At 37.4% G+C, this 22524-nt stretch overlaps 1 protein-coding gene across 1 annotated transcript in view; it reads left to right on the top strand.

Moving 5' to 3' along the window:
- Positions 1-22524, top strand: part of UBR5 (ubiquitin protein ligase E3 component n-recognin 5) — a 135974-nt gene that overhangs the window by 81757 nt on the left and 31693 nt on the right. Inside the window, exons 19-34 of the mRNA XM_045896134.3 lie at positions 120-274; positions 524-721; positions 4912-5122; positions 6101-6227; positions 10217-10368; positions 10805-10900; positions 11241-11364; positions 13348-13445; positions 14255-14403; positions 14933-15024; positions 16129-16275; positions 16371-16489; positions 16572-16698; positions 16788-16917; positions 18004-18164; positions 18286-18525. Coding sequence (XP_045752090.1) covers positions 120-274; positions 524-721; positions 4912-5122; positions 6101-6227; positions 10217-10368; positions 10805-10900; positions 11241-11364; positions 13348-13445; positions 14255-14403; positions 14933-15024; positions 16129-16275; positions 16371-16489; positions 16572-16698; positions 16788-16917; positions 18004-18164; positions 18286-18525 — 2326 coding nt within the window. The remainder of the gene's footprint in view (positions 1-119; positions 275-523; positions 722-4911; positions 5123-6100; positions 6228-10216; positions 10369-10804; positions 10901-11240; positions 11365-13347; positions 13446-14254; positions 14404-14932; positions 15025-16128; positions 16276-16370; positions 16490-16571; positions 16699-16787; positions 16918-18003; positions 18165-18285; positions 18526-22524) is intronic.

Raw genomic sequence — 22524 nt, forward strand, 5'->3', positions numbered from 1 at the left:
TATAGAGTAAAATGAATCTACATTTCAAATGTGACCAGAGATGTTAAAATTTGGTAGTCACTAATTAGAGATTACTAAAGAGGTATAACATTTTTTCTTAACATTTATATTTTCTGAAGGTGTGCATGCTGTTTTGAAGACTGGAAATTGGGTACGGTACTGTATCTTTGATCTTGCTACAGGAAAAGCGGAACAGGAGAATAATTTCCCTACAAGCAGCATTGCTTTCCTTGGTCAGAATGAGAGGAACGTAGCCATTTTCACTGCTGGACAGGTACAGAGCTTATTTTTGCTTTTAAAATTTGGTAGGACAACATTGACATTTTTGTAAAGCCTAGGGCTGGGCTCTAATTTGCTTGTTATTAAACTATTGAAGAATTTAGAATATCAAGCACAATTAATACTGCATTTCTTATTTGGTCAATATAAACTAATCTGATTTGAAAATAAATATACCTCTTGTAAAAGTCAAAGATGCATTTTTGATTGGGAGCCAAATTTTATTATTTTCCCTCTTTTGTAGGAGTCTCCTATTATTCTTCGAGATGGAAATGGTACTATCTACCCAATGGCCAAAGATTGCATGGGAGGAATAAGGGATCCTGATTGGCTTGATCTTCCACCTATTAGTAGTCTTGGAATGGGTGTACATTCTTTAATAAATCTTCCTGCCAATTCAACAATCAAAAAGAAGGCTGCTATTATCATTATGGCTGTAGAGGTAACTTGACTTTGGAAACTATGTGGCATTTTAATCACAGGATAGTGCTAGAATCTAGGGAAAACAATCTTGAATAGATTATTTGTTAACCCTCTTGAATAGATTGTTAACCCTCTGTATAGGTGGTAGTAGTCTATGAGGACAAGAGAGATGAGTGAACCAAAGATGACAGTGTAAGTGTTTAAGTCATGCACAGTGTTGTAGGAGCATGGGGGCGGGGCATATAAATCAAACTGTGACTGGAGAGAAGACTTCTCTGAGGAGGTGATGCCTGAATACAGCTTTGAATTGTCAGACGGGAAGACTGAAGGTGGGAGGTGTTATCCCTAGCACTAAGAACAGCCTTTATGAATCTCAGTACGTTGGGAGATCGTGTACATTCTGTTGATATAACCAGAAGATAGGGCGCATATGGGTCAGTGAGTAACAAGTGCAAAGTCTGGAGAAAGGCACTAGGGTGCCTTGTGTGTTAACCTAAGGGGTGTGAGCTTTCCCCTGACAGCTAGGAGGAGAAGGATTTTAAACTGGCTGTAGAGACCAGATAAAAAGGCTCATGAAGTTATCCAGGTTAGAAACGAAATAAGCTTGAACTCTTGGAAATGAGGAAGGGGGGATGGATTCAAAGAGATCTTCAGGAAGTAGAAGCTCTAAAGTTTGGTGCTGGTCATCAGCAGTAAATGGCAGGAAGGAATTACAAAGCTCCTGATTTTGGTGTGGTTGGTGGGGAGAGGAAAAAATAGTAGGAGGAACAAAAGGGATGACGGAAGAGGCTGAGTTTAGTTTTGAACATGTTATATATGAGGTGTTTGTTAGATGAAAAGGCAGTACCCCCAGAACTTATTGGAGCAGAGTTTGACCTGATTTGACTTGAATTTTCAAAGGATCACTGTTGACCTGCTGAGAATACTAGGGGGCAGTTTGGAAGTCGGGAGGCCTGTGAGGGGGGCTATTCAAATGGTCCAGGTGGGAGGGGATGGTGGCTTGGCCCAGGAGGTGGAGTTATGAGGGAGAAGGGATTTGATTCTAGGTATACTAGATACGACTGATGGTAGAGCCAACAGGATTTGCTTATGGCTCAATATAGGTGTCAAATAGAGGAAGCAAGAGGGCCAAAGGTTTTGGAGGAATGAAGTTGGCATTTATAGAGATGGAGACTAGGGATGGAGCAGGTTTGGGACGGGGGGGGAGGGGCAGACAGCAGGAGTTTGGTTTTAGACATGTAGAGTTTAAGGTGCCTATCAGATATCCAAGAGGAGGTGGTAAATGGAAAGTTAGATCTGTTAAGTCTGAAGACCCAGAGCAAGATGGAGAATTAGACTTAGAAGCTGACAGTACATCTGTGATACTAGAGGAATTACACTGAATGAGATTATCAAGGTCATGGAGAAGAAAAGAGGCCTAAGGATTGAGCCATGAGATTAGTATCAGCATTTAAATGTCCAGGGAGATTAAAAGGAACCTGCATAAGAGACTGAGAAGGAGCAGCATCCACAGGGGTTGGAGGAAAACTAGAATGAGTGTTGTCTTGGGAGCCAGGTGACGAGTATGTGTCAAGCAGGATGCAGTGATCAACCACGTCCAGTGATGCTGGAGGCCAGACAAGGCAAGTACTGAACGTGACTGGGGATTTGGCTCCATCTGGGTCATTCTTGACAGCAGGGATGAAAGCCTGATTAGAGTGGGCCAAGGAGAAAATAGACAACTCTTGTGAGGAGATTTTCTATAAAGAATGGAAATAGAACTTGGTATGGGGGCTTACTTACCCTCCATTAGGTTGGAGGTGAAAGCAAACTTGTTAGAATTGCATCTAAAATAGTCTGAATCCAGGTACTCCTGAGAGCTACCTGTAAGCTTGTTGTTTAGAGACATGGTATTCATATTCTTGGTTTAGTTTTGATTGTAACCTGTTAGACTAGAGGTTCCAAACTGGTAGGGGTATGGTTAAGGAGGTGGCTGTGGCCTGAACTTGACCCCTAGAAATAACCTTCGTGTCATTTTAAAATTCTTGATTGGTTGCCAACATTAAAAAATCACCGGATTTTTCTTTAAAATCCAGATTTTCAGTTCTTAAAAAATGGGAAGATCTGGAAACATTAGGCCATCAAAAAGCCATTAGCGTGCCCCCTTTAGAGGCTGTATGTGGTTTCTCCAACTTATTGCAGATCCCCATACTTAATTGCTCTGAATGTTGCCCTTTATTTATGATACAGTTTGTGTTATCTCTTTACCCCCAGCCTCCTCCATTCATTTGTATTACTTCGGATACTTATGTAGGTATTTGATTCTGTGACCCCTGGACTCTGTCAGCATCTCAAGGGTAAAGAGAAAATGTGTCATCATCCCACGGGTAGGGATAAAGTGTGCCATCATTTATCTTTGTACCTCAGTGAGCTGGGCTTGGTGCACAGTAGACCTGCGAGAAAGGTTTCACTGAATTCACTCTGCCTTTTGCTATAAATAAGTAACGAATACAACATATAGTGATGCCTAGTAAACTCTTGCTTTTAACACAGTAAGTGTGGTATTGATAACTGTCAGAGTGAGAGCCCGTGTAGAGCGGGTTGGACAGATGAGAGTTCCTTGTAGCTGCTTCCAACCAGCTGACTGGCTGATGGCTTGAAAACCTTCTATGTTACAGAGTATGCAGCAGGGTATCTTGACTTGAACTGGAGCTTACAGTGTAAGGGCTCACCTCAGTGTCTTAGTGCCACAGTCAAAATGGCCTGTCGCACATGCGGCAGGTACTGAAAATGGTTTTTTGTTTTTTGTTTTTTTTAAAGATTTTATTTATTTATTTGAAGAGAGAGACACAGTGAGAGAGGGAACACAAGCAAGGGTAGTGGCAGAGGGAGAAGGAGGCTTCCTGCTGAGCAGGGAGCCCGATGCGGGGCTCGATCCCAGGACCCCGGGATCATGACCTGAGCCGAAGGCAGACGCCTAATGACTGAGCCACCCAGGCGCCCCTGAAAATGGTTTTTTAACTGTATTTTTTTGTCCTTCCTTCCCCGCCAACCCTCACTTTTACCTTTCCTCCTCTCCATAAGATTGGGGGAAGGGATAGGTTATTTAAGTAGTTTGGGGGAGAGGTGGTAAGTTGTTCCAATACATCTTTCTTCTTCCCTTTGTATTCCACACACTCTTTTCCCAGTTCTTAATTCTAGTTAAAATGAACAAATTTACTTGTTTTCCAAAACCAATGCATTATATTTGGTCCATAAAAATCCCTTAACTACAGTTTTACATTCTGAAAGAAGTACATTTGAACTCCTTGATTTATTCATGCTGTGTATTTGTTCAAGTTGCTATAGATTAGACTGGCTTATAAACAACAGAAATTTCTTAGAGTTCTGGAGGCTGGAAGTCCAAGATCAAGGTGTGGGCAGATTTGGCATCTAGTGAGGGCCCAATGCTGTTTCATAGAGAGCCATGTATTCTCATGTGGTGGGAGGGGAGAAGTCTTGTGTCTTTTCTCAAAGGTCCCACCTCCAAATATCATTACACTGGAGATTAGCTTTCAACATATGAATTTGGGGGGCCATAGATATTCAGTCTGTTGCATGCTGTTTCTCAGGTAGTTAATGAAATGTTCTGTAAATTATTAATATTATCATGTCTTTGACAGTGAAGTACATTAGTTGTCACCTCTGAGGGATTACATCTGTCATGATTTCTGGGGGAGTTGAAGGTTTTGGTTTTCATGTACCACATGTGATATAACTTTTCATGACCATAAGAGGGTATGAGTAAGCCTATATGAAATATATAGAATGTATACCCTTTGCTTAACTGATTAACAATACTAATAGGATTCTAATTCAGTAGTTACATAAGATCTAATATAAACCAGGAGTTGGCCGACTGAACTGCAGGCCAGATCCAGTCAGTGTCATTCATTTGTGTATTGTATATGGTGGCTTTCCTGCCACAGCCAGAGTTGAGTTAGTTGCAAAAGCTGAAAATACTTACTGGTCCTTTACAGAAAATGTATCCACCCTTTTCTATTCCTGTCAGTTGTATACTGTGCTTAAAGGGTACCCTTAATTTTAACTCCTTTGATAGGCTACCTTGTCTCTACTTACTTTCAGAACTGATTATATTATTGTGTGAAATTATAAAATGAGGAATTTTTGACATGTGTAATATGCTATTCAAATTCATTGAAGTTTTTTCCCTACTTTGTCTGAGCACAGAAACAAACCTTAATGCAGCACATTCTACGCTGTGACTATGAGGCCTGTCGACAATATCTTATGAATCTTGAGCAAGCGGTTGTTTTAGAGCAGAATCTACAGATGCTACAGACATTCATCAGCCACAGATGTGATGGAAACCGAAATATTTTGCATGCTTGTGTATCAGTTTGTTTTCCAACCAGCAATAAGGAAACTAAAGAAGAAGAGGGTGAGAATAAGAACTATAACAAGGTCTTTAAAAGGAATTTTAGGCAGTTTTGAAAATATAGCAACTTTTAAAGGAAAGAAAAGGAAATCACTATGAAGAATTTGTGTACTTTTTCTTTGTTTTGTAAAACGTAGGAGTTTCAACATTCTTAGAAGGTAAAGATGTCTGTCCTCTTGTTAGGATGAGTATATAACATAAGCAGATACCTTTTTATCGGTGTGTTGTTGTCTTGAGTTATGTTATCTGATACATATAAACCATATGTCTAATATTTAATGAGATTTACTGATTTTATAATAGCCGATGACTTTTATTACCATGAGAATTATTTAGCTAGTTAGGGCAAGTTATACTGAAGCAACTTTTATCCCAATTTTCAGAATGTAGAGGGAAAAACAACCTAGTGAGTTATGAGATGTTTTTGGAAAAATACGCTTTTTTGCCCTGAAGGTTTTAATTGGTTAAATGGGGAAATCTGCAAGCCTAAAGTGCAGTTGTGTGGTTCATAATGTTTTTCCTGATTCTAAATTCTGCCGATGATACTCTGGTAGCTACATTTTTGAGTAGTGGTTTTGCAGGGTTTTCTTTCTTTTTTTTCTTCTTCTTTTCTTCTTCTTTTTTTTTTTTTTTGGTTTGCAAGTTTCTAACCTTTATTTCCTTGTCGTTAAAGGAGGATGAGTAGTATATAAGCGAAGACTGAGGTACTGAATTGTGGGTCTTTTTCTTTCTTGGTAGTGAAAGCTAGATTTCAGTCTACTTATGAATAATCTTATTTTTTAAACTTTAGGGGTTGAAAAGTAAGGCAGAATAAGGAAATAATTCACATATTAAAGGTCATAGTTAAATCTGTCTTAAGTGTCTGTTGCTCCAAGGAGGAAAAAATTAAGCTATTCATTCTCTCTAGTATGTAAATTAAAGTCCTAAAATACATAGCAGTTAGCATTTAAATTGATCCTAATTTCTTCTCTTATGTTTCAGAAGCAGAGCGCTCTGAAAGAAATACATTTGCAGAAAGGCTTTCTGCTGTTGAGGCCATAGCAAATGCAATATCAGTTGTTTCAAGTAATGGCCCAGGTAATCGGGCTGGATCATCAAGTAGTCGAAGGTAATGTGATTTTTACCAGGAAAGTTTAATTGGCGGAAACAGAATCCAAGTACAGAAAAATGTATCTCTTACCTGTCATATGCATGAATTGGTGGGTCCTTTTGCTTTGTTTTTGTTCCTTCCAATATCACCCTGGGCAAAAGATCTGATAATATCTAATTAGATTTTAAGTGTAGAACAGAAGGATCTAGGATGCTTCAAAAATTTGAGATAATTTAGACAAGTAGTTCAGCCTTGGTTCTTTGAATGTGTTTTAAGTTTATCATTCTTGTTTCCTAGGAAGTTATTTTCTTTAGTTGGAGAACAAGTAATAACAATAATCAAAAGAACTTCAATCTTTTATTTTCAGATTACTTATTTAGGTCAATTTCTCAGATGTATTAATGATCTGGGAAGAAATGAAAGGCTGGTGTGTATTGTAAATGTTGCTATTTTAAATTTTCAGGCTCTCTGGGTTGTGGGATGGACAAACCTTAATAACACATAAAAAATTACTAGGTGTTTGAATAGATGAAGAATATAAAGAATTCAGGATATAGTTGTTTTGTTTTTTGTTTTTTGTTTTTTTTTCCTGAAGGAAAAAGCACGTTTATATTAGACACGAGAGCCAGAGTTCTTGGACACTTGACAGAACATTGACGGAAGCACTGCTCACTGTGCTAATGTGATAGCTTGTAAAGTCTACTTAAAATGAAGACTTCTCTTTGCCTATTTTCTGTTCCATATCCAGCTTTCCCTTTAAAAATGATTCTCCTAAAATTGATAGCTTCCCAGGTTCAAAAATGTCCTGAAGGGAGATTTATCACAAACTATTTATGGGTGACCAAATTATAATTTAAAACAGTACAAAGACCTTATGTAGACTATACAAAATGGAAATTATCACCAGCTATTTGTTTAGGACTACACTAGGCAGACAAAGTGTTTGGTCTAAAATGGAATACAACTTAAATTCTTCATGAAGAAATTAGTTTCTGAATTATTTCAGGTATTTCATTTCCTCAGGGAAAATACAGGTGCAGATCAAGTTGGACTCTGATATGGTTGGTCCAATGCCAGTGCTGCCATCTTTTTTTCATGTAAGGATTATTTTGAAGGCAAAGACTAAAAGGAGCTTCAAGAGTGGGTGATGTGTTGCTCACAGAAATAATTTGCAGAGTAAGCTCCTTTGAGGCATTTGCCGAAGATTTCACTGCAGTGCTCTTAACCAGTTCAAACTCAGGGCTGCCGGTTGAACAGATGAAAGCACAGGAGTCTTATTATCCACGCCGGGCAGTAGGAAGTCCACAGACTCTGCTTCATTGAAGTGAAACCCTCCTCTAGCCTACAATGGATTTTCTAGGCGATGCCCCTTGATGAGTATGCAGGCTGGGATTCATGAGCTGTAAGCTCAAAACTGATGCAATTTCAATATTGAATGGAGTACTGTTAAATGTCTTCAGATGATGATTTGACTCAGAAGTTTTATTATGTGACTCATAGTTCCTGAGTACAAAGGGCAGATTTAGTGGAAAGCTTGATTGATGCATCTGATTGCAGGTGTATGTACTCTAGAGATTGTTAATCTGGAAGACACATGACCTTCGCTTTTTTGTCACAGTGGTATGTTTGAACATGACTGGATTCTAAGGCTTCTGTAGCATGGATATAACGTGCTTACAAAGAGGAAATTACATCATCCTTGAATTCTTCCATATTGTCAGAAAATACGATGACTCCAGGCAAGCCTATACGAAGAAATGTCAAAACTCTGAATCTTAGCAGCCAAGGTGGTATCTCCTCAGTATTGTCCTCAGCCACTGAGGATACAGGTGAATCTTCATGAATTGTGTACAACATCTTGAAGAATAATTTTCTTTTTTTTGTTTTTTGTTTTTTGTTTTTAAAGAATCTATATGAGGAGCTGGGCATTGTACTTAAAAATGTTCCCGAGACCTAATGAAGAAAAGTGGTTAAGGACAATTTTTTAAAATGACAAAGGAATGACCCCCTCATTTAATATTGAATTGACTACATCACAGCAACAGAGTTGGGAGTTTGCAAGTTCAAGATGAGACTATGGTCTCAGTTTATCTTCATTTTATTGTTAGTCTACTCTAAGCTAGAGGTTGGAGAATAGCCCACATATGTTTTCTTTGGCCTGTGCACTGTGAAAATTTTTTTTCTTTAAAATTGGAATGCCTTTAGATAAGCATGTACGCCTCTAGTTTGCCATTACTCCCTACTCCTTAGACCCGACTGCCCTTCCCTCAGTTGATCCTGCCTTCTGGGCCCAGTAGGCATTGAGTTTGTGACCCTGATGTAAACACTCTTTAATAGGCCCCGAACATGCATTTATTTTCAGGTTATTTGCAGTGCCTCCCACTAAACTGCTGATTCTCTCTCTCTCTCTCTCTCTCTGTTTTGAGTAAGATACACTAGGATACCAAGTGTCTGTGTTGAGCTTAATTAAGATTATTTAGGAACATCACAGTGTGAACAGTCACCCTGGTGTGTGCTGTTACCTGGTAAGGAGCCTGCCTTGCTCTCTGGGTGAGGTCTTCGGACAGAGAAGTGACCTCGACTGAAAGAATCCCTGTGCCCTGCTCCCCTCCATATTCTGAAAACTCTTAAACTCAGATTTCTAAATTGGGAGAGGGGAGACATCGATACCATAAAAAAACATTAACTGTAGGTAATTTTTGATAGTATTATAATAACTAATATATTGAGACATTAAAATTTACTTTGCAGAATCTTCCAAAGAACGTTTCTGTTCCTAGAGGTACATCATCATACATAAGCTTTATAAAATAGATGTGTTCCTGAAAGTAGCCTCTCAAAGAAATTTTTGTAAAAGCTTTTAAAAGAATTCCTTATAAATGGAAAGTGTATCGATATGGAAAACCACATTTACCCTCGGATTACACAACAGTTATAATTAGAAGATTCAAACATTAATAAAAATCTTTATAAATTACTTATTTGTAGATATATAATGCTCACCTGGTAAGGTGGTAGGTCTTTCACATCAGAGAAATGTCATGTCTTTGGGACTAAATCTGCATGGGAGAATGAAGTCCCTTATGTGGTACCTGGCCCTTTGATAATTGGATTTTTAGTCTTTATTCATATAGAGACTCTAAAACTGTGGCTGGTGGAAGGGATTTGCCTTATGTGCTCTCTCTTAATTGCCGTTAGCTTGTAACGTTAATTTTGTAGGCTTTGTAAGCTTTTGTTCAGAGGTACAGGTTTTATACAGGTAGTTAGCAGTTCCCCTAACAAGGCCTGTGTTTGTGATTGTTGCCTTTTCTTTTTAGTGATGTGCACACCTGTGCAGTATTTTTTTTTTTTTCTTGTATAGCAGGAGAAAAAAAACATCACGCCCAGACATTAATCTAACAACACATTTTATAAGCTCCAGTTTCATTAATTTCCTTGGGATGCAAGTTGTACTGTTAAAAAAAAAACTTTTTTTTTTTTTTGGGTATAAAAAATAAATCTAAATTGGTCTTTGTTTTAAAACTACTCATTGTGTGGACATTAGTTCAATTGCTTTTGAGATCACAGCAAAGGGATTTTATTTAATGAGTTAACAATATCGGTTTTGTGCTAATCAGTATGTTTGCTGATGTCTATTATTAAACTTAATTCTTACTGATTATAAACAGGGGACAGAAATTTTTTTTGTCTTAACATTCAGCTTGTTCATTTACCTTAACTGTATGAAAGATTATTTTCTAATCTTTACTGCAAGTTTTGTTCCCTATGCTTAAGTTTGTGTGGGAGCTTAATATAGTGGTTTTAGTGCTGAACTGGGTGCCCCCAGTCTCATTTCTATCCCTCACTGACTTTACTCTGTGATTCCAGAATTGGCATTTGTACTTCACTTCCCTTGCCTGGAGTATTTGCTTATAGAACAAACTTTGATCTCTGATGAGAAGTTCTGTGCACCTTTTCATCACATTTAGCCATGGTAGTGAGCTCCAATTTTGTCCATGTTCTTCTAGTTTGAGATTACGGGAAATGATGAGACGTTCGTTGAGAGCGGCTGGTTTGGGTAGACATGAAGCTGGAGCTTCATCCAGTGACCACCAGGATCCAGTTTCACCCCCCATAGCCCCCCCTAGTTGGGTTCCTGACCCTCCTGCGATGGATCCTGGTAAGATCTGTTATTTTGTTTAGTGTTTAACAAAAAAAAAAACAAGGTCCTAGAAGAAAGGAAATTGAACATTTTAATGGGTTATTTAGAAATCTGAAGTATTTAAAAGTAGTATAATGAGCAAACTGTAACTAATTTAGTTGTAGAGCTTTGGTTTATTAGGGGGTATATAACTTAAAACTTAAAATTCTAGAAGCCATTTCATTGCAATACAGATTTCCCTACTGGCAAGAAGCTAATTAGTAATACATCACAAGAAGTCAATAATTGGTCTAGTGGATTCCTTCTCTTATAGTTCGGGAAACAAATTTCCACTTAGATCTCTGTCCAGTTTGACCTTTGGCTTGCAGAGAAAAGCCTTAAGGCCGGTTAAGAGAACGGGTTAGGGATATGCTGCCTATAATGATGTACATTCCGCTGTTCTGTTTACTGAAAGATGGTGACATTGATTTTATCCTGGCCCCTGCTGTGGGATCTCTTACCACAGCCGCGACTGGCACCGGCCAAGGACCAAGCACCTCCACCATTCCCGGTGAGAATCTGTACCGCTTCACCTGCCTGGGCGTTCGGGTTTCTCCAGGTCTGCACTGCTCTCGAGGGGACTTCCTTGCCTTGAGAAACATCTCATTCTCTGCATTAGATCCTCCATTATGTCAGTGAGATTGGGATGTGTATGAACATACGTTTCATCCGTTGGGAGTTGTAAAATGTGTTCATGTGTTTAAATTCTCTATAATGACATTATTAATTTATTGCTGATAGTAGAATATTTTTCGGGTGCTTATCTAATAGATACTTGGTATGTTACTCCAGAATATTCTTTTACTCTGCCTTGTTTACTCTTGTCACCAAATGGATCTGCTTGATTACAGGTCCTTCCACAGAGCCATCTGTAGTAGAATCCAAGGATCGAAAGGCCAATGCTCATTTTATATTAAAATTGTTATGCGACAGTGTTGTATTGCAGCCCTATTTACGAGAACTCCTCTCTGCCAAGTAAGAAGTTTAATACACTTTTGATACAAAGATTTAGCTGAGCTCCTTTTACTATTTAAGTTGATCTTGCAATGTATGGACAACAGTTACCTATGTGAATTTAAAATAATTAGGATCTAGCATTGTATTCCCTCTGTAATTAACCAAGCTCTCTTCAGTGAAAGGCCTTTCTTGGTATAATTCAATGTACACTAAATGAATACAAACCAATTTTATGGAGCTTGATTAGGAGATAGATATATGTATGTTTAAAAGATCACAGTATAGTTATTCTCAAATGTGAATTCATAAATTCTATCACTGTCACCTGGAGAAATTTAAAAATGACACAGATTTGTCCCCAAGCTTTGCACTAGAAGTATGACTGAGTAGGTCTGGGATGGGGCCTGGATTCTGTATTCTAAAACTCTGTGGATGATTCTGATGGTTTCTTTGGACATCTTTTTTGGCTTGCGAAATCGCAATGAGATTATGCAGAGGTTTTGTTTTTTTTATTCTTATGTTAATCCCCATACATTATATGCAGAGTTTTTGATAAGGGTTGTGTGGCGAATGCTCATTAGCCATTGACAGATTGTAGCTCTGCTTTCAGCCTGATTGTTTATGTTCCTTTACAAACTCATAGTAATAAGCATTTTTATAAAAGTTAGCTCTTATCTGTGCCAAACTGTACTTGTATTAACTCTTCTACTTCTAGCAATAGCAGCATGGAGTAGGTAATATTAGTTCCATTTTCTATTTGAAGTAATGGTCTTAGAGGTTAATTAACCTGCCCAGGGTCACGAAGCTAGTGCATGGCACAGCTGGAATTCCAACTGTGGTCTTTGTCTTGATTCCAGAATTGAGACTCACAGCCATCACTCTTACGCTACCTCTTCCTATTTAAGAACAGGAAGGTGTTTTGAGTTTTTTATTATTGAGGGCAAGGAAATTTTTGTTTAAGGCTTATTGGCCTTAGGCCATAATGACCCAATATATGAACTTTTGATTACTTTAATCAAGGCTGCCCCACTAGTAAAATAAGTCACTGAATTGGAAATAAATTATTACTCCAGAAGCAGCTTACTAATTTATTAGTGGTTTGAGGCTTAGATAAAAATGATATATATACAAATCAGTTTTTTCTCTTTTTATTTTCTCACTTACCAGTTTTAGTTTCTATTGTGTTCTTAAGGATATTATTTTGTATCATTTCCTCCGGCATTTGGTGTTATCTAAAAATTTGTTGTATGTTCGTTCGTTCGTTCCTTCCTTCCTTCCTTTTTCTTTTCTTTTCCTTCCTTCCTTTTTCTTTCCTTTTCTTTCTTTTCTTTTCTCTTCTTTTCTTTTTTATTAGAGGGACGCCTAGGTGGCTCAGTTGGTTAAGTGTCTGCCTTCGGCTCAGGTCATGATCCCAGTATCCTGGGATCGAGCCCCTCATCGGGCTCCCTGCTCAGCGGGGAGTCTGCTTCTCCCTCTCCCTCTGCTGCTCCCCCTGCTTGTGTTCTCTCTCTCACTCTCTCTCAAATAAATAAAATCTTAAAAAAAAAAAAAATTATTTTCCTCCTTGGTAAAAGAAATGGATGTTCATGATGAAACAAAAAAGTAGTTCTGCTGTATTAAATAATAATGTCCTACCGGTCAAAGAAAATCACTGGCGGTATTTTCTAGTTTCCTACTATCTCATTTAAGAAAGAAAGCCACCTCTCTAAGAATCCTTGTCTCTCTCAAACCATGCTCTCCTTTCTTGGCCTTAGTGACACTAAAGAATAGGTCATCAAGGGCTCTAGAGTCAAACTAATATTTTCTAGATGTGGGGATAGTAATAGCCTCTATCTCATACAACTATGATGAGGATTAAATCACTTATTACCTTAAAAGCTTTTAACACAGTGCTTAGCAAATAAAATGTATTCAATAAATGTTATTTGTTATTATTATGTATTTTCTCTTAAAAATGTACTTGTTAATTTGTTTTTTTATGTATAATTGTTCTCATTTTAGGGATGCAAGAGGGATGACCCCGTTTATGTCAGCTGTAAGTGGCCGAGCTTATCCTGCTGCAATTACCATCTTAGAAACAGCCCAGAAAATTGCAAAAGGTAATTTATTTCAGGTCCTAAAAGAGTTGCTTATTTTTTAATTTGAATAGATTCTCTTCTACATGTATAATATTATTCAAACCTAATTTCTGTGTCTTGAAATGATATAATTGAGTAGAAACTATCAGTTTATTCTTTTGTGCATGTGCATTTGTGTGTAAAATTCATATGTTTGCATTTTTCCCAAGTATTGTGTCTTCTAGCTTTCCACCAAAAAAGCTGGTATAATTTTTTAAATTAAAAAAAAAATTGTATAGTGGATAATGTAGCGACTAATATTTTGAAAATAAAGATGGATTACTGATAGAACCTGTCAGTGGTTAATTGGTGGTAGTGATAAAATTTTATAGAAATAATAGGCCAGATGTCTTACTGTTCTTCCTTCTGACTTGTAATTCCTGCTTAATAGAATGCAGTAAGGAATATCAGTTCCTGCCGTCCAGCCTTTAAAAGACTTAACATAGTTAAAAAAAATAAAATAAAATAAAAAATAAAAGACTAACATAGTTTAAAATACTGGCTATAAAATTTTTGTGATTGTAGTTTGTTAGAGCTAGAACTCGAATAATGTAGAGCTATGTATTCAGCTGATGTGTGGTGTATTGTTGTCATGTGGTTATGATATAATTACACTTTGCTTTTTCTTTGTACGGGAATTGACTGAATTTCTTGCACATTGACTTGTATATCAATTTTTAAAAATATATAGTAGTTTTTTATTTATACTGTGTAAATGTTAGAGCTTTTGCATTTGAGTAAAGTAGTAGATGGCTGTGATTAAGGCCTTCTGTGTTCTTAAATCTTTTTAGCTGAAGTATCCTCAAGTGAAAAAGAGGAAGATGTATTTATGGGAATGGTTTGCCCATCAGGTACCAACCCTGATGACTCACCCTTATATGTGTTATGTTGTAATGATACCTGCAGTTTTACATGGACTGGAGCAGAGCACATTAACCAGGTAAGCTGTTTTTTATTTCCCTGTATTTATGCTGTCTTCAGATATTCTTTTCCTTTTTCTCCTTTCACCATCACTGCATTATAGTTCTTAGCTCTGGAATTCTAACTGTAGTGTTTCCTTTTATTCTAACTTATAAAATTCTCTAAAGAAAATTAATTTTTATTTAATTCCTAAATAAGTGAGGCAAAGGAGGTGACCGTTAAATTAGTTAGGCGATACCTCAAAAATGAGAAATCTTCACTCTAGTATAATCTGATCCATGGCTCTTGATATAGATTTTATAACTATAATACCTTTTTGGGGGAATGATAGGAGTTATTTTTGCCCTACTGGTAATATTTGATGTCTACTTATATAATATTATAAAATGTGTATTCGCTGTACCCGTTTATTACTCTTTGTTTACAGAGCACATTAGTTTTGCTCTGTTTTCGTTGTGATTGATTTGTTTCTGAAAATACCAGAAATGATTATGATGATGAGATGTACATGTATTCTTCTTTAAAAAAATAAATCCTTCAAATTTTAGGATATTTTTGAGTGTCGAACTTGTGGCTTGCTGGAGTCACTCTGTTGTTGTACAGAATGTGCAAGGGTTTGTCATAAAGGTCATGATTGCAAGTGAGTACAATTCTAGTTTTCTTTAATATTATAAATTGCTTAGACTCATATTGCTGTATTAAAATAATCTTTAACAGTATAATGTTCTGTTTCTTAATTAAGGAAGCATGAGGTTTTGTCAAGTTGTTCTCTTTAAACTACTTTATGTATTAAAATAGGGTTGTTGATTTAGAATGTACTTTGAAATGTTTTTCATTTGCTTTTGTCTGTATTCTCCAGCCAAAGTCTCAGGCCCCTGTAGTAGGGTCTGCTAGCAGGACATCACTGCAGGTATTAAGTGAACCATGGTGTATGTTTATTTCCTCCTTAAAGTGAATGTAATAACCTTGCATCCAGCAATAGAGTTACCATGGCTAGTTTGTTAATTGTCGCAGAGTTAAGAAGCAGTAAAATACTCCAGCATGAACATTTGCAGTGCCTCAGAGTCTCAGCAGGGACATCAGCTGTAACTGTGCTACAGTTGTGTAGATGTTACGGTTAACAGAGAATTGGTTTGTAAAAAGCCGTCTTTTTTGCTTTGAAATAAATTATATAGGACAAGTAGAAAATGTTTATAGATATTGCATTGGTACTTATTTATGATTTTTATTAAAAGAACTTTGGCTAATATGTTTGTTTTCCTTATTTTAAACTGTTTATTGTGCTAAAAGTGATAATCTGTTTATTCATTGATTGCTTACTAGGTGCTTTCACACACTAGGTGCTTGGGGGGTGGTGGACAAGAGAGTCCTTGTCCTAACAGGGTCCTTTGAGAGGACACAAGCAAGAAACACCTGCCCCTAAGGGTCTTAGGGTTTATTAGATGCCCATAGAAGGACCACCTACACTGAATGGGGGCTATGGGGAATTAAGGAAGACATTCCAAAGGAGGTGACTATACCCAAGTCATTACAAGATCCCTCTTCTCATGAGAGTTGCTTTATCGACTTCATGCCACTAAGTAATCCTTCTAATTAAGTATGCTTTAAGAATTACACTTTGCATTTAAAAACTAACAGGGGTTCTATCTGGTGTCACTAAGTTATACTTCCATAATTTCAATAGAGATCTTTGTGGGTTTTTTTTAAATTTCAGTTTTTATACTTGTGTATGAATTCTTTATAGACTCAAACGGACGTCACCAACAGCCTATTGTGATTGTTGGGAAAAATGTAAATGTAAAACTCTAATTGCTGGACAGAAGTCTGCTCGTCTTGATCTCCTTTATCGCCTGCTCACTGCTACTAACCTGGTCACTCTGCCAAACAGCAGGCAAGTGGGATTTTTTAGGACATAAATGGAAATAGCACAGCACATCTAAGTAGCCCGCCCCATCTCCCTGCTCACGACGGTGTTCCACTTTGCAGGGGAGAGCACCTCTTGCTGTTTTTAGTGCAGACGGTTGCAAGGCAGACGGTAGAGCACTGCCAGTACAGACCTCCTCGGATCAGGGAGGACCGTAACCGAAAAACAGCCAGTCCTGAAGGTGGGTGAGTCTGACAGTGAAGATGCATGTGAAAAGCATTACATTTATTTCTCTCTTACTCACTAGTTCTCTCTCTCTTTAGATTCAGATATGCCTGATCATGATTTAGAGCCCCCAAGGTTTGCCCAGCTTGCATTGGAGCGTGTTCTACAGGACTGGAATGCTTTGAAATCTATGATTATGTTTGGGTCACAGGAGAATAAAGACCCGTATGTATTCATTAAAAACGTTTTAAATTTATGTATTTCCCATGTTAATATAGGTGACTACAGTGCATTGTCTTTCCTTCCCCTTCAAGTCTCAGTGCCAGCAGTAGGATAGGCCATCTTTTGCCAGAAGAGCAAGTTTACCTCAATCAGCAAAGTGGCACCATTCGGCTGGACTGTTTCACTCATTGCCTTATAGTCAAGTGTACAGCAGATATTTTGGTAAGTTCTTTCGATGTTTATATACAAGTACATGAAAATGTTTTCTGACTTAGTTTCCCATAATTTTACTCACCCAAATTCCTAAGTACTGATGAGCTTTAATTAAACAGTACACTAAGGGGCATGGAATTTTGGGGGTGATTTAAATGACTCCGTTAACAACAGAAACTCCTTTCATTCTAAACAAAAATTCAAAAATGTGGTAAAAAGACAACAGTATACAAATGTATGGAACAGTGTTCAAAATTAATAGTAATGCAGTGCAAATTTTTGTTAAGTACTCCTTTTTGCTGTGAAATTAGAAAAGAATATAAACCATAAAACCTAGTGCTGGTGAGGTTATGGTAAAAAGAACAGCTTCAGACACTGATGGGGTGGCATTGCATTTGATATTGTAGAAAACAATTTGGCAGTAATATCACGAGCCATAAAAATATCAGTGCCCTCAGCGCTTATCATAAATAATTTTTGATATGAGAAAGAAAAAATCATGTCACAGAATAATAAAAGATGAAATACTTGATGGATCCACTAATAGTGGATTATTGAATCAAATTATAGCCCAGCCACTTGTTGAAATGTAATGTAGCAATTTAGAAATAGAAGTTATTTTAAGTAACACACACACACAAAAAACCCCAAATAACGTGAAATTGGATGTTCTCTATAATTAATATTTATATGATAGACCATGCATAGAAAAGAGACGAAGTAACAATACGAGAGGGATGGGATTTTGAATTTATTAATATAAATATTTGAATCTACTTTGCTTTTTCAATATGTACCTTATAGTGAGTAAAATATATTCTTTCTTAGATTTTATTTTTCTTCTAAATATTGATATACACAGGACTATAAAACTAAAAAGGGAAATCAGACATTTGAGACCCAGTGTAGGTCAGAGACATGGTAAGCATGTGGCATAAATTAATCACTGACATTAGAAATGTTTTGGTTAAATTTATTTTGAGATTCTTATGAAATGTTAATATTGAACGTTAGAACTTTTTGCTTTATAAATATTTGTCTAAACATCTTAAGAGCTGTCTCAACATTAATAGAGTGATTACAATTTTTTTAAAGCTTTTAGATACTCTACTAGGGACACTGGTGAAAGAACTCCAAAACAAATACACACCTGGACGTAGAGAAGAAGCTATTGCTGTAACAATGAGGTTTTTGCGTTCAGTGGCAAGAGTTTTTGTCATTCTTAGTGTGGAAATGGCTTCATCCAAAAAGAAAAAGTAAGTCCTCCTTCTTGATTTGGGCTTTTGTATCCTTTTACACACTTTTTTTTGTGATGATGATAACATTGCGTATATGAAAAAATACATAAAAGATTCCTGGATTTTCTTTTTGCTCTAGCAACTTTATCCCACAGCCAATTGGAAAATGCAAACGTGTATTCCAAGCACTACTACCTTACGCTGTAGAAGAATTATGCAATGTAGCAGAGTCGCTGATTGTCCCTGTCAGAATGGGGATCGCCCGCCCTACTGCCCCTTTTACTTTGGCTAGTACCAGCATCGATGCCATGCAGGGCAGTGAGGAACTGTTCTCCGTGGAACCACTGCCACCACGACCTTCATCTGATCAGTCTAGCAGGTAAATTTCCACATGGTAACAGACTGATGAATTCTTCCTCTGGAAATACCATTTGGCTTACTAAACCTTTGCATAAGCACTCAGGTGGTGTCCATGATCATTTATGCAATAAGTGGTAGAGATTTTATTGTGTTTGGAACATGTGAGAGCACTTTAAAAATTATACATTGTGTCTACGCATCTAAGGTAACAGATACATAGTTGTGGGTTTTATTTTTGGTTTGGAAAAACGCTGTTTTTATTATGCCAGTAAAGTAATCTGGTAAGAAAGTTCAGACTTCTGTAGGTATCATTACTTCCTGTCTTCTCTTACTTTAAATAAAGCCTGCTATAAGGCCAACTTAAGGAATGAAAAGACCTATAACTTGCTCTGTGTCCAAAGGCTCGGGCTAGGGGGCAGCTTGTTACTGTACAGTATGAATAACCAGAATGCTGGAATTTAAAAATAATTCTCTACAACCACCATATATCTAAGATAGGCCTAAAACAACTCAGTAACTAAATGGTTCTAGGTATAAGATTATTCTTAAATCTCATTCATCTTTTCCATTTGTAACTAGACTGTAAGCTTGTTGAGTCAGAATGTTTAGAAACTAAAATGTTCTGGTGTCGTTTAGCACAGTGCTTCTCAAAATTAAATATGCGTGCAAATCATTTGGTGGTCTTATTAAAATGCAGAGGCTGATTTTGAAGGTCTGGGTGGGCCTTGAGGTTCTGATTCCTTATAAACTCTCAGGTTGTTCCAGTGGTGCTGGTTTAGGGGTCACACTTCTTTGGTTTTCTCCAGTCTGATTTTGTCACTGTGTGTATGTATAATGATGTTTAATAAAGATCTTTGGGATTTAAAGACCCTCTTCTTCTTCTTTTCCTGGAAAACATCACTGTGTTAGTAAGGAAGTCCTGCGTTAGTATTTGACACAGTTCCCAAGAATTCATTTCTGGGTTTCATCTGGGTTGCTGCGTTGAGTATCTGCGCTCTCACTGTGTTCTCCCTTTATTCCATGTGCCAGTATGTGTCCCAGCTTTCCCTTTTTTGTTAGGTCTCCTAGGATACCCTGGAATCTAAATCCAGTTTTGTCTGCCAAAGCCTTCCTGCAGTAGCCTTGTCACTGATACACTTCCAGGATTTGCTGAAAATGGTTACACATCAAACTGTGTATTTTCAGACTCACTAAATATACTTCATTATCCAGTGATTCTGTTAGCAAAATCTACTTGGGCTCCACAGAATGCTCCTGATCCTGATATCCTGTGAGGAGCCCTCTAGTTACTTAAGTGGTATTACTTTGTGAATTCTTTGTACCCTCTCCTTGGTTTTGTTCCAGAACATAATTTTTTTTTTTTATCTGCTGAACAGACTTTGGAGTGATCTCATCTTTAAACAGTGCCGCTGAGCCTGTTCTTACTAAGTATCAAGACTTTGTGTCCCCTTGCCAATTGCTTCTTAGGCTCTTTATTTAAGTATTGTGCACTCTTCAGCTCTCCTCTTCACTCCATTCGCCTTGATTGATTGTTGAGTCGAAAGTCTTCCCAGAAGGAGATCTCATTTGATAATCAGGAGAGATAATAGTGTAATGTTTTCTACAACTGTTGATATAATGTAGAAATCTTTCATTATAATACAGTACAGTCACTCCTTCTTGTAAGGGTGTATTTTGATCAGTGTTCCAAGCATGTCTTAAATAAAAAGTACACACTTGACTAGTCTCTGTGATTTCCCTTGTGTTGGATGGGGTAGATGGCATATATCACTTCACTGAGCATGAAGTTTTGAGTTTAGTATTTTTGCTTTTTCTGTTGCTGCCCTTCACCTCTTTAAAACTCTTAATGTCCTTATTAATAAACCTGTTTCTCTTTCTCCATGCCTCATACAAAAACTGTTAGCTGAAATTTTATTATGAACTAGGAACTTTAAGCATTGTAAATGTATTACCTGTCTTCATCTACCCAATAACTCTCATAACCACTATCATCATTAGATAATTCTAGACAGATTTTTTTCCTTCTTCCTATACTCCTGAATATTAGATGGCAGAGTAGGGGGGAGATACTGCCTTTTTAAAGTTTTTATTTATTTGAGAGAGAGAAAGAAAGAGAGCACGAGCAGGGGGAGTGGGGGAGGGAGAGGCAGACTACCCACTGAGCAGGGAGCCCACTTCAGGGCTCTGTCCTAGGACCCTGGGATCATGACCTGAGCCGAAGGTAGACACTTAACTGACTGAGCCACTTAGGCACCCGTTTGGTGCTTATTGATAGTGTTGAGGCATTGGATGAATCATCACTGGAGCCCACCGTACCTCACAGCACAAATTGTAGTCTGAAACTCTCATGAGTGCAGGTTTGTAATTAGAAGTTCTCTGAAGAGACGTTTTTCCTGTCCCCATCCAGCCATGGCTGGTTATAGGCAGGTCTCTTGAAATCGGTTGCCCTTTCCTGATCTATGTTTGGCTTTATGTATGTGAGGGGGACAGAAGAGGGCATTTCTATGATATAACTTCCTATTTTGCTTACATCCTAGACTGTCTCCTGGGAAATCTGTGGCTCCTTGAAACCCTTCTAGCCTAAGAGACATGAACAGATGCCTTTGGTGTAAATGGTGGCACCACTGCTCTTAAGCTTAGTGACATAGGATTGTTTCCCTTTATCACCAGGATAGTTGTGCTTTGTTTTTTACTATTTTATCTAGCATATTTAGGTGGTCTACTCCAAGAGGGATTTCTCTGCAGTTTGGCAAATTGCTGGAACTAGAAGTTCCCAAAACTTAGAAGTATTTCAACAGCTCCTGTTAGACTGGGTTTCAGGACTGTAGTTGTGCCATGAAGTCTAGTGGGAAAAAAGTTGAATCGTGGTATGAAGAAAACGGAAGCTCCATTTCTGAATGGGGAGTTGGTAATGTATTTTGGGAGTTAGTATCATACATACTTAGTGCGTAACTCCTTTGAGGGGATGATAGATCTTATGGATGTTCCAGGATTTTTTTTTTTTTTTTTTTTTAAGAAATACCAATTACTTGTGGCTTCACAGATGTTGACTTTTTTAATACTTGGAAATGTTGAAATCTTAGGTTGGAAATACCCTTTTCATCTTTTCAGATTTTCTTTTAGCATTCTCAGATGCTTTGTAATTTACTACCTCTATGAAGAACCAGTTACTGAAATTTCTAGTATTAAACACCATATTGAGACTGCTTGTGTGTTTGAAGGCAAGAGTCTCTCAGTTGACTCTTCATGTGTAACTGGTTTGATTCTCATTTCTAAGAGCAGCTGAGGTGAGGAAAGAACACTATCCGTGTAAACACCTTTAAAGGTCCTTTAACTTTAACCTCTCTTAGACTGTGTTTCTTAATCTGTAAATAAAGGATAATAGTAGGTCACAGGGTTGTTTTAACAACCCTCTTTTGATCAACTCTGACCTGGATTTTAAGCTGCATTCTCTCATTCTCCCCTTCCTTTTGTAATGGAGGCATCTGTCCTTTCTTGGCTGTTTGCAAGGCAGATTTTTAGGGAAGTGGAACTATTTGGCCATCCACCTTTTTTGTTAGGATTCTGTTTTGAAATTACTTTGGAACTGACATTTTTCCTCTACACAAAAGTCAGTGGTTAATAAGCTGATACAAAGTAGGTCATGTCAGGTCTCTTAAAAGAGTAGATCACTTGTAATAAGCACACTTATTACCATGCTTTGTTAATGGAGGAATGCCGCAGTTGGAACCTTTGGAAGTTGAGGACTGTTGGCATTGAAAGCAGTGGAGAAGGAAAAATATTTCCTGCAGAGATTTTCAGTGGGAAGGACTCATAAAGGGATGTGCGTTAACAAATTTTTCCACTAATGACTTACTGAAAAGTAAAAACCGTTCTGAAATTTCTAAGTTAAATTTCTATGGTAAAATTAATTTCTTTGGGCTTTGTATTTTCTGACATACTATAGATTAATTATTGTTGGTTTCTAAGAAGTTTTAGGTCAGATTTAAAATAGCATCCTAGCAAGTGGGTCACACTG

The sequence above is a fragment of the Mirounga angustirostris genome, unplaced genomic scaffold (assembly GCF_029215605.1).
Source record: "Mirounga angustirostris isolate CCGP_5_RB_7025 unplaced genomic scaffold, mMirAng1.0.hap1 SCAF_4, whole genome shotgun sequence".
NCBI classification, from domain to species: domain Eukaryota; kingdom Metazoa; phylum Chordata; class Mammalia; order Carnivora; family Phocidae; genus Mirounga; species Mirounga angustirostris.